Raw genomic sequence first — 12,682 nt, 5'->3', positions numbered from 1 at the left:
GATTGATCTTGGAAAGTCCACGACCTTGCACAATCTTTTGTTGTGCGTTCATACACTATGGATGAGTTACGTAACCAAAACCTTTCTTTTGGTTCGTTTCTCGGTCAGTAGTAAAAAACTATTGTGTTCTGTACACGGTCCAGGCCAAAAAAGAGAACAAAAACATGCAACAAAGAACTTTATCAAGTTTCATAACCATTCCCCTCTATTAACTATGCTAGAATCAATCTACAAGGAACCTCTTGTCCACTCACTCTCCCCATCATCCAATGTTTCGCCTTTGCCCCAGTTTCTGTGTGGCCAAAATGTGCAAAATTCTTTTCAAACGGGAACGCTTTCCACACACGCTAGAGCAGGTTGGGAAATGTCACACCTTGAAACCACAAATTAAACTGTCAGTTTATTTCACTCAAAACTAGTAACTTAAATCTATATGCTCCCACCATGCTCCCCCCACCCCTACATCTTCTTTGTTGGAGATATCTAAATGGTCAATCACAACATCTGTTATTCATATTTGTTCATGCAGATTTTCTTACAAGGCTCAACCAGTTTGACCTGACCACGCAAAGGACATCCCCCATCAAATGCTTCATTTCTCACGTTTACCGACGCAGTTCTTTTAGAAAAGTGAAAAAAAACAAAAAAAACAAAAAAAAACAGTTTTTGTTCATAAGCTGCAACCATTTTTTAGTTGTTCCCGAGTCTAATACCCTTCGTGACTATGTCATAATTAATCTAAATCAGCCAATTCAGCCCTCGTGACTCTTCCATGTAGATTGATAATGGCTTTATGAAAAATCAAAAAGACAGCGTGGATATGATTAAGGCTTGCTAAGAACCATTTATTTGTTCATTTGCCAATATTGCTTATGCCCACTCTTACTCTAGGATCTTTTTAAACCAATTGACTGATTTGCTTTGACAAGAGAGAAAGGGGGACGAGAGAATGAAGCATTTTATGGGGGTGGTCAGCTAAGATCGAGACTGTCTGTGATGGGGAATTTTGACTTGCGTGACTTGCTGATTTCAACTACACTTAGTTAACTCTTGGTTTCTGATTTTAGCTTTGCTATCAAATACTCATTCAGGTTTGGATCATTGGCCCACTTTGTAATGACGTCATAGGCCTCCTTGCCCTTGATCTGCTCCACTGTAGTAGACCGTTGATCAATAGGAGTGGCAACATGTTGAAAAAGAGGCGCCAAGTCCAAAATATGCTTTGTGTCATTGAGACGGTTACCATAGTAGACACGGTCTAACCTACAAAACAAACTGCGTATTTCAGGTGGTTGGCAACAGTTTCCAGCAGCTATATGTTGACAGATCAATACTTAAGCACTATTTATCAAGTAATGTTACTAACGTTTGTGTCACACAAACGCCCAGCCCTAAAGTAAACCAGTGATGGTAATCTTTGTGCCACATTAGGTTACCATAGCAACAAATTGGCAAGTGTGTTTTTAACAAGTACTATGCTGCCATGGTAACCTATTATATAAAAATGATGACCACAACCTGTTTACTAGCCTCCCATGCAGATGCTCTTAGGGCTCGTCACACAATTTATGATGCAATTTATCATCAATAAGAGGACAGATGCATAAACTGAACTGACGTCAATTTGTTAAACTACAGATGGTGAAGTGCAGGTACACGCAAACCAGTTTCTAGGGACACAAATATTTGGCTTACTGAGAGGTGGCAGAGAACATTTTACCCAAACCCCAAAATTTGGTTCAAAAATTGTTTTTTTTTTTTTTTTTAAAAACAATGCATCATGATCATGTGATAGGCAGAACATCTATGCACGTACAAAAGTATGCACTGTCCTAACATTGTGTTTAAAACTTTTGAGTACTAGACAAATTTAAATTATACAGTCATGTATTCAATATAACAGAAAATGGAACTTACAAACTAGCTATAACTACTAAATACTAATTATTTCTACTCACCTACAAAGCCACATAGCTGATGTACACATAGAACAAGGCTCGCAGCTGGTGTAGATCTCACAGCCACTTAGATCACAGGATTGAATACTCTTACAAGCTTGTCTGATGGCAGTCACTTCTCCATGTCCAGTTGGATCACAGTCTATGGTTTCCCTGTTGTAGCCTTCTCCTGGAAAGGAAAATAAATAAAAATCAACTCCAAAATAATGTTCACAAACTCTCAAGTTGGACGAGAATTTTCCATTTTTGGTAAACTCTCACTTGAAGTTGTGTTCAGGTCACACCGGTATATACTTTTGTCAGATTATAAAAAAGTGTTTCACTTATTTTGTACATTTTTACACTGCAGAAGGAGCAAAATTTGTAGCTGCAAATTGAGAGAGAGTTTTCAAGCCTGTTAATGTTATAAAACAAGGGATTTTATTCACCATTTTTGACAGGCACACTGTGCATGTATATCTTGTTATTATATTTAATGCTAATTATTATACCATGATTCAACTTTTGAGCCAGGAGTATACATGACTCTGCCTATGACGTGGGGAGACAGGGGAATCAGAGGCGGGAGAGGAAAGGGCGGGAAGTGAGAGTTCTAAGAGGGCCAGAATCAGGAGAGAAATTTAAAATCATGCTAATTTATTAAGCGTTCAAATACTTGAATCAAAAACAAGAACTTAAAATGTTATTTGACTTGCATTTAGTGTCGTTTGAGAATTCTCAGCTAACAAGCAAGCAAAAATATGTGTCCTTGGGCTAAAAAACTGTGGCTCACTTCCGGTAAAATTGGAAACCCTTTGATGGTCGTTACATGATAGGTCATGAAATGTTGTCACTTAAGCTGTCAAAAGACGTGAGTAAGAGGAGCAAGGCTGAAAACAAAGGAAGAAAAAGGAAAAGGACATGCCTAAAGATTGTGCAGCTAAGTGACTAGGATGTGTTTTGAGTCTCCTTATTTACAGGGGAGGGGAGCAGGACAGACAAAGGGTGAGAGTCTTGAGATAAAGGTACGGGAGGCAGGACAGCAGGGTACGGGAAGAGGGAGGTTCTGACCCTCATGTTCCCCACTTTGAGGCCTAGCATTTATTAAGGACCAAGTGTTTAATAAAGAAAAGGGCACCATGTTCATTGTCAGGTAAATATAAATGGGTTATATTTATTTTTTTTTGTCAGAAATGGTGATATATGAGGTTAAGTATGTTAATTTTAAGGGGAGCCCCCTGTATAAAGCATGGCTGAGTATTTTCCCCCTCCTCCATGAGGTAGACAGCTCCCAATGCAGATTTTATGTATATTTATACTTTATTTTTCACTGGAGTGAAGACTGGAGTGAAGACAAAAAGGTCTGTGCAAACAATCTCTGTTTCATTGTTTGTACGTGTATGTTGTTGTTTGATATATTTCATATGGTAATGGTCGACACAGTGCCAGTTTTCATGTGATGTCATCATTTTCCAAAATAAGAAATTACCAAATTGAATCCTTCCAAAGTGTTGGTTTCTTCAGATGTAAGACCCTCTAATAACTTGATGTTTTGCAACATTTAAGCCCGACAGGGTTCCTTATTATGTAATAGAGCACATATGAATTTCCGCGTTTATGCATTGCGTGACGTTAAAATGGCGCCCAGTAAGGCTCTTGAGTAGGTCAAAAGATGACTAAAGTCTTATTGCTCAAGTTTTGCTAACTAGACACTTCTTGCTCTTGAAGAAGTATTAATTTTAATGTGTCGGACCTCTAGAGAAATAACTTTTCATTTCAACGGCAAAACTCAGTGACAGATGTTTCAGATGTTACTTTATGGCGGTCATGTTGGTGTCCCTCCCAAGCGCACAAACATAGCAACTCGATACAAAGTTCTGTAAATTTGAGTGAAACACTTTTCTGAATAATAAGTGAATGAAAAACCGCACAGACCTAAATTTTGGCAAGGCCGTTTATATATCAATCATCTTTCATATCCCGGTTGACTTAATTTATTGAATGGTTACGATGTTTATTTTTGATAGCATGACACTGCAAACCAGCCACATTTCGATTCTTTGTGACCGATAAAAAATGAGGTGCATTTGATGGTAATAAATGACAATTTAGCTAGGTAACAAATTTAATAAATAAATAAATAAATAAATAAATATATATATATATATATATATATATATATATATATATATATATATATATATATATATAAGTAAACTCAATAACTGGCTCACCTCTGCATAGGCATTTGTCAAGCATTTGATTTTTTTTTTTTATATAAATTGCAATTGTCCAACCGTGGGGCAATTATCAAACAGCAATTGATGACCAGTTGGGCCATTCCATTTAACATCGGCATCCCCCCCCCCCCCCCCATTGGGGAGCTTTGAATTCTACCCCCTCAGAAAGGAAGATCAGAGTGCCGATACAATTCCCCCTTCAGTATTCTATCAAAAGATCAGAGGTGCCGACACAGTTGCCCCTCGGAAACAGCCTTTAAAACTCCCCCCCCCCCCCCCTCAGATTTCCTAGGTCTTTAATTAATAGGGGGCGGGGGTGCGGATAAAAAATGGAATGGCCCATTGCTGAAGCGCTTACCAATTATCTTGCCATCTTTTACAATGATTGCTCCGTACGGTCCGCCATGTCCTTTGGATGGTCCTTCGTTACTGAGTTCGATTGCTCGACTCATAAATCGTTCCTTTTCTTCCTGATTCGGTGTGTACAGGGACATTGTCGGACACTCTCAGGTGTAACGAAAAACTCGGTCAGGATTCCCAATAATATGTACACGAAGTCACACTAAAGTCAACTGTATGCCATATTCTCATCCCCAGAGCCCTTTTCGCGTCTATAAGCCGGCGGGGCCTTGGGATGACAACGAAGATCCGGTAAATTATGGCGGCAAAACACGACGACGTAGACTTGCCATAAGTCGACCTTTTCTCAGTCCTTGACTTCTTTATCTCCCTCGAACTTAGCGAGGGGTATAAATAAATCAAGGATTATTACTAATCCTCGAGCGACGAAGTCGCGAGCATGAGCGTCGTAAGTCTGAGAGGTCGACTTGTCACACCTGCAGGGATGTGAATCAGAGAGTAAATGTTTTGGCGCGAAAAACATGATTGACATTTCTCACTTTTTTTGCGAAAGGAGAAAATTGTTTCCATCAAAACGTTTGCGAGTATTGGATGAGTGTACCACGTGGCCATTTCAAATTTTGATGTTGTTATTCAAAATGTATTCTGAAATTCGCCTGAATTCACTGTTGCCTTCTGTTATAATCTTGCCTCGATTCCGTGTTGACTTTCTGTCTTTTGCATTCTGCAATTATCTTGCCTCGATTCCATATTTATGTTCTGTCTTTTGCATTCTGCGATTATCTTGCCTCGATTCCGTGTTGGCTTTCTGTCTTTTGCCTTCTGTAATTATCTTGCCTCGATTCCATGCTTATTTTCTGGGTTTTGGATCAGTGTACCAGGTGCCCATTGCAATATATTCTATGTCCAAATTGGCCGGTTATATCCTGAAATTCTAATTTATTAATTGTTATTTTGTAGTCATGAAGTTCGATATTTTTGCCCGTATTTTGAGTTTCTTCGGATCGTCTTGCCTATCAAGCAATGATGTTATCACATCATTATCGTGATTGCTTCGTCTTCTTATCTTACTGTTATCTTTTTCTGTTATTTCTTATTCCGTACTAGTGACTCCCTTAGGTAAAGTCCCGTGATTTTATTTATTCCTTTTTTTTTCTTTATATTGTACTTGTAATTGGTGGGTGAATAGATTGTTACTACTCGACGGTGGTTTGTTTTCGGTCCTCTTCATCTTGATTTCGTATTTTTCATTCCTCATTTTGCAAGTATGTTGCCTCGATCCCAGTGCAAAGTGGGGACGAGGTTGCTCGAGAGGAGACTGAACCTGAGATCACGTGCTCATAAATAGGGCGGGCATTTTTGAAAAGAAAATTGGCCCAAAATGAATCTAGACGAAATCGTTGAAGAGGAGTTCATACGAGACCGCGTTAAAAGGAAGTTATCCTACCAAGCTATAAGTGAAAGACTTCAAGCACTCTATCCTGGTAGGTTTAGCGTGTTTAGCTGGAGTTTTTAACGCCGGTTTATTCAGGTCTTGATTTATCAGTTTGAACCAATTAAACGTGTAATGTTATGTTTATGTCAGCTCTTTGTTTTGATTGATAGAAGCACGGGGACTTAGTTCAAGAAGTATCAGAAGATACTGTAAGAAGAGAAACATAAATGTTTCAGCTTTACGCTGGGTTTCAGAGGAATGTCTGGAGGAAATGGTCGTAAGAAACATCGAACAGGTACCCGTATATTTACGTACTTATTCGGTTTACTATGCTTTAACCCAACAACAAAGATTAACACGGACCTCATGTGATTTGCGCTACGAATTTGTCTTACTTCTTCCCCGTACATTAGCTATGTTATCCCTCATCCCCTCCCCATCTTCCCTCCCCACTCACACCCCTCATGCCCTTAACTTGCTTTAGCCCTCACCCCCTACCCTTCACAACTTATCCCAAATAGTGTGTATTTCGATCCACAGTATGGACATACATATGGGCGACGCATGATGCAGGGCACCCTTCGATATCAGCTGGAACAAGGTTCACGCGGTCGTGAAATCAGTCAGCGGCGAATATCAAGTATGCTGAGAATAGTTGCTCCCAGCGCCCACAACGAAAGGGCACATGACCTACTAGATAGAACAAATCCAGTTCCATACTATGCACCATATTTTGGCTATAAGTTGCATATGGACCAAAATGAGAAGTTAGCCCAAGAGTTTGGGGTCATCCACGTCCATGCTCTGGATGGCTGTAGTAGGATGGTCCTTGGATTTATTACAATACCTAAAAAGAACCCTGTGCTTATCTACCAATATCTATTTCGGTAGGTGCTCCTTTTAGACCTTCTTCAGATCAAAACATGTCCTAAAGATTAACTTATCAGATCTGAATTATTTTCACCAACAATTTTATGATCCAATCTCTCAAAAACTAAAAACAATTCAAAATTATAGCTCTCCCTATCATTGGATTGTACCCTCCCCTTCTGCATCTGGAAGATATACATGTATGAATTTTACATCTCTTTGTATAAATCCAAAAATAATTATGAGGTATCCAAAAAGTAAACCCAACATTAAAAAGACTTCTTCATGATCAGGTAGTCTTGCAGTACTTCATAAGTGACTGGGCCTGGGTTATAATTTATTGGAGAGATCTTTCATTTTCTTTCAAAGCTTTTTAAAAGCTCATGCTGGATTGGTTGGTAACTCAACTGGGGGTGATATTGTTTCGCATGATTTCAAACCTTTTCCTTTTAACAATCCTCCTTGCTGACTAGTTTTCATTTTATCTAATACAGGCCTCTTCTGCTTCAGTTTGGGTTATTTGATCAGGTGTGTGTTGATCATGGCACAGAGTTCTGTCTCTGCATCTTTGTACAGGAGCTACTCAAGAATAGACGTCATGATAACAGCAGGGCCCCTTGGAGGCAAACAACATCCACCAAGAATTACAGGGCAGAGAGGCTTTGGCCAGAGGAAAATTCCAGAGTAAACTATCCACTTAAAAAGGCACTCTGCATTATAAAAGAGCAAGAGATCTTCAACATGGAAGATCCTATGGTTAGTTTTGCTGTATCCTGGCTGACTATAAATGTCAGCAAAGTGGGATCTGAAAACTTTGTTAATTCTTGGAACCATCACCGAATTCCAGGTGAGTGGTGGTATTTCATGTCAGAAAGTCATGCACTTTGAACTTCACTGAAACCACAAGTAACCATAACAATACAGCATTGTTATCTACAGAAGTATTTGGCTCAAAATGTGTTTCAAACAAATAAGCAGCTAGAGTGAAAGGGTACATTATAGCCACATTACGCGTTGTGGCTCGAGCATCAATGTGGAATGTAGCAATTCATTGGTATATTCTGAATGTATTTAATGGCTTACACACTAGAAAACATTTCCTTCTCATTTACAGGACCCAAAGGATGTATACCCATTGAGAAAATGAGAGGGACAAATCAGGCTGTGCCATTGGAACCACATTTGATTCCTACAACTCCAGAGGCTGTACGAATGTATGAAGAACGAGGCGGAAGGCTGAATACTGACCCCAGCATTGGTTATGATCCAATCGCATGCTATGATCACCTTCAAGAGTCAAGGGAGCATTTATTTCTTTCTCGAAACTCCTCTTTTGCAAGCATATTTTGTGATGTTGTTCATGACGGGATTGACACATTTGTTACTGCAATTAAAAGTTTTATTGAAATAACAGAATTCCTTGCCCAAACAGAGGCCACTTCATAACTGGAGAACTAAAACATTAACTACAAGTTGAACTGCAATCAAAAAGAAAATATAAACTTTTTTCCATAAAGTAAGAGTAACTGATAATTAGTAATTTCAGTCAATGCCTGGCACACACAAGTTAATCAACAAAGGCATTAAAACTCCAAATGTTGTTCCAGGCTTATCTGCATATCCTAATGAAATATCAACAAACTATTATAAGCTATCAGTAACAGATGTATAGAAATTAAAGAATTTCATTGTCCGCATCTTCCTCATCCTGCACATCAATCTTTGCTTCCCGTAAGGCTGAAGTAACAGAAAAGTCAGGAATCCCTAAGATTCCAGCTAGTCCACTGACTTTCAGTGGCTTCCTCAGTTGTGGATCAGGCAGGCTAACCCTGCACAGAGGGCAATCCTCTATTTTGGATGCACATAAAAAACAGCCTATTAGCTGGCCACAGCCAGTCACACAAAAATACATTACTGCAGCACTGGTTTGTTGGCAGATGACACAGGTAAACACCTGCTTAAGCTTTTTAACTTCCTTGTTTGATTCTATATTATCTTTAATTTCAAGGAACATACTCTTTATCTCAGACATGTCTCCTGTTTGAGCCTATGGAGGTTAAAAAGAATAAAAAAATGCATCTTAGAGAATTAGTTTGGATTTTTAATATTTTTGCACTGAATTTTAGAAATTATATTAGGCTTCAAATAGAAATAAAACGATTTCAGAAGCTGCCATTTTAATCACATTTCTCTCGATTTTTCTTAATTGTATTTCTAATTCATGTGCTCAAGAGTTGGAGATGTGGTCGTGTGACCTAAAGAAATCCTGAAAAGTATGTTTGAATTTTTTTTACTAATGACTATTTTTATTAAACTCAGAATATTATAAAGATACACCTACATGTATGATTCCTTGAAGAATACTTACAGAGTTCTGTGAGAAGAAATGATGTTGTTCTTCAGGAACTGTTCCCTGCCTTGCTTCATCTTCCTCCCCCTCATCAAGAGTGTAAAGACCAGTGTTAAGAGCTTGCCAGACTCCTGGTTTCCACTTTTTGAATGTATGCTGTGATATCACACGAAATGTTCGCTGAGATGTCCAAAACTGTTCTTCTGCATAGGTGAGAAAAACTTTTCAGAGTATGCGACTTTTTGCACCAAAATTAAAATAGCTATTGACAAATAAACACGGTCACACCAATTCTTTATGTAAATAGTTAGCAATGCAGCTTGATAAGGTTATGGCAAGGAACCAATGCACATTTTCAGTAGTTGGCAGTGACATGTGGCCTGCAGAACACCTACGTATGATGATGATATATGCATGATTTTTTGAGCAATAAAGAGCAGTACTAGCAGACCTGGGTGAAAGGGGATACTACTACTACTACACCACCACCACCAACAACACCATCACCACCAAAGACAGGGAGAGAAGCACCAAAAAATAATGTCAAGAAGCAGGAATCATGGGTCGAGGGAGTGAGTTCAAACTGCCCTGTCATTTCTTTTCCTGTCATTAGAGAGCCATAGAGAAAAACTCAAGCCACAGCATTGCCCCAAACACTGACAGCTTTTTCTCACTTTGTTAAATAGTGAAATACAGTTTTAGTTTAAATTAGTTCCTGTCCGTGAAAGGAAACTTTATTTTTCTACCTACAATACCCTAGTTCACTGGCAAGAACAAAACCAAAACTCCCTTCAGTGTCATTGCACCACAAGATAAGTCCATTGTGACTGTAAGGGTGCAAATGAAACAAAACTGAAGAACTTACTTCTTGTCTCAGAGGAATCCATGATAGGTTGCCCCCTTGCATCCACCACTACCAGTCTTACCACCTCTCCTTGATCCCGCAGCTCTTGTTCCACAGCGCTACAGATGATTGGTACAGACAACTGACCAAACTTCTCAGAGACTTCACTCAAATTGATTGAAATTGGGAAGACTGTCACCATTTGGCCCTCATCATCAACAGATGAAAAAGTGAAGTCCTTCACAAGGCTCGCTGTTTTCTTTTTCTTGTTCTTGATAAAAGCAAGACCCGGTGCTGGTCTTTTCCCAAAGCCAGCACCCATCCCTGATGGTCCTGCAGGAACAAATTTACTTCCGCTTGGGGTTGGTTTGCGAGGGAATGAGGGAGTGCTGTAGCTAGCAATAACAAAAGACAACAGTCAGACATATGTAATATACACAACTTTATTTCAACTCAGATTTAAGAGTAGCACATGAACATTATATCGTCGAGAAAACAAATGAATAAATAAATGAATGAAATACACAAAAGTACATTGATGATGTCTGTGAATTATGTGAATAAGTAAACTAAGAAACAACACTGGATGATATTATATCAGAAATTAGAGATAAATAAATATTACTCTTTAAAAAAAAGATACTGTTAGTTGTCCTTGATTGAGCAGTTAACATGTTCTACAATTTCGGAGCAGAAAATTTAAAGGAATGTTTTTCATAAAATGTCAAACGCCCGTACTTGATTACCTAGCGCATAAAGGTCGAGAAGAAAGCTCGAGAGGAAGGGATAATGAACGATACGGAAACAAAATTACTTAATAAGTACCGAAAGCCAAAGGTAGAGGGCGCAAATTCTTCCTCGTCTTGATATTCTTCAGCACTAAATGCGATGACAGTGGCATTCGTTATCCCGGGTGGTAATAAGAACTTCCCATTTGACGAAGGCCATATATTCTCAATTTTGCCATTTCTACTCACTTTTAAGTGTAAACCGTTCTCGTGGACATTAAGAAATCGAGCTATCGTTGATTTGTAAAGGCTTGACGCCGTTAAACCGACTGTTTTTCCTTCGAAATCCAGCGAGACAAGATCCGCCATGCTGTTTAACCCGCCTTTTTAGTCACGTGACATTTTCCCGCCAAAAGAGTATGCGAGGTTGAAAAAATAACCAAGCTGGGTATGGAATTGAGGCAACAGAAGGCAGAATACGAACAAAGGAATTGAATTCTTAATTAGGTAAATAAAATAGACATGGAATTGAGGTAACATAATTACAGAAAACAGAATACCAAAAACGGAATTAGGTAAACAAATTAGACCTGGAATCGAGGCAACAAAATTACAGAAGTCCAGAATAGTCTACCAAAACGGAAAATTAGACATGGAATCGAGGCAACATAATTACAGAAGGCGGAATATGGAAAAGGGAATGGACATGGAATCAGGGCAACATAATTACAGAAGGCAGAATACGAATAACGGAATACTGCCGTTAGGTACACAAATTAGACATGAATGGAGTTGAGGCAACACAATTACACAGTGCAAACTTCACGGATGGTACAAAAGCAATGAAATCTAAACAATATTGTTTTTAGAAATCAGAAATGGCCAAATGTAACGATTGTGCAATATGAAATCGAAGAAGGAAACGTATACTAAGAATGAAGGCGTCAAATATCCGCATGGCATCATATAACTGAAGGAACTTAATTGCAAAAATAGAAAAAAAAAAAAGGAAATCTGTGATGGCCATTACCGAATAAAGACAACAGTCTGCCCATCGCAACAAAGTGATAATGTCAATAAATATAATAAGAAATTAAAAGGGATAAATAAGGACGAAATATTTAAATCGATAAATGGCCATGTGTGACACTTATTGTATTGTCCCCTTATCTCAATTGAATTTATTTGTGTACAGTGCAGTATGTAGGCGCTACATTGACAAACAGCGAAAGCCGTTCATTGAGTAACCTGAAACGACAAAACCGTGTTTAAACCGATCGAGAATTATTTTAGTCTACTGCTGCGTGACAAATGTTATAAACTTATTTTTACCACAATTGCTACTAATCTCGCAATCTGATTGGCTAATTTGCCGTTGTCGATTTAACAAATAGATTCCATAGTTCGTATAGTGTGATCGTCCGGGTGAGTGTAGTTCTGAAAAGAACTGTTGTTGGTGACTGACGTTTCGACAACCTGAGCGGAAGTCATCTTCAGAATCAAGTGAATAGTGTTTGTCAGTCGATGATCTTATAAGTCTGGTCCGTTGAACGTGATTGGTCAGTATAGCCATGATGGTATTGGCTGAAAGACTCGTGTAAAGTTTGTCATCAGTCATTGGTGGGTTTCGATCCGTCTATTGTTAGTCAAGTAGGTCGGTTTTGGTCCGTGTACTGTTAAGTCGGTCTGTTAGAAGTCCGTTTGTCGGTTTCGTTTCTGTCGTGGATAAGTCGTTTGCAAGGCGCCGGTAGTTGTTGACATCTGTTAAGAGGTGTTTGTTCTAGGTTAGTGTACCAGCTTTCCAGAGTCAGTCGTTGAAAATAGTTTGTACTGTAGGTTAAGCACTGAGCAGAGTCCCAGTCAATGTTGTGGTTTGTCAGTTGATGATGTACAGCAATGTGATTGTTGGCATCACCAT

The 12,682-nt window shown here is 38.8% G+C and overlaps 3 protein-coding genes across 3 annotated transcripts; 1 reads left to right on the top strand and 2 right to left on the bottom strand.

The window, feature by feature from the left end:
- Positions 1 to 387: 387 nt before the first annotated feature.
- On the bottom strand, positions 388 to 4,884 carry LOC110054654 (uncharacterized). Its single transcript, XM_089285832.1, has 3 exons — positions 4,536 to 4,884; positions 1,959 to 2,127; positions 388 to 1,263 (listed from the first exon to the last, which is right to left on the bottom strand). The coding sequence occupies exons 1-3, from the start codon at positions 4,669 to 4,671 to the stop codon at positions 1,044 to 1,046; spliced, it is 525 nt and encodes a 174-aa protein (XP_089141958.1). The 5' UTR covers positions 4,672 to 4,884; the 3' UTR covers positions 388 to 1,043.
- Positions 4,885 to 5,580: 696 nt separating this feature from the next.
- On the top strand, positions 5,581 to 9,733 carry LOC110058311 (uncharacterized). The gene is made up of 5 exons (XM_089285799.1): positions 5,581 to 6,021; positions 6,143 to 6,267; positions 6,513 to 6,859; positions 7,337 to 7,689; positions 7,957 to 9,733. Exons 1-5 carry the CDS (start codon positions 5,919 to 5,921, stop codon positions 8,286 to 8,288), a joined length of 1,260 nt encoding a protein of 419 aa, XP_089141925.1. The 5' UTR covers positions 5,581 to 5,918; the 3' UTR covers positions 8,289 to 9,733.
- On the bottom strand, positions 8,220 to 10,358 carry LOC149115045 (uncharacterized). The gene is made up of 3 exons (XM_089285822.1): positions 10,058 to 10,358; positions 9,211 to 9,395; positions 8,220 to 8,889 (listed from the first exon to the last, which is right to left on the bottom strand). The coding sequence occupies exons 1-3, from the start codon at positions 10,356 to 10,358 to the stop codon at positions 8,518 to 8,520; spliced, it is 858 nt and encodes a 285-aa protein (XP_089141948.1). The 3' UTR covers positions 8,220 to 8,517.
- Positions 10,359 to 12,682: the final 2,324 nt, after the last annotated feature.

This window comes from Orbicella faveolata, unplaced genomic scaffold, assembly GCF_042242905.1.
Source record: "Orbicella faveolata isolate gen_17 unplaced genomic scaffold, um_ofav_v1 contig_13, whole genome shotgun sequence".
NCBI lineage: Eukaryota > Metazoa > Cnidaria > Anthozoa > Scleractinia > Merulinidae > Orbicella > Orbicella faveolata.
Note: the sequence above shows the minus strand (reverse complement) of the source record. Positions and strands in the feature narration are given on the sequence as shown.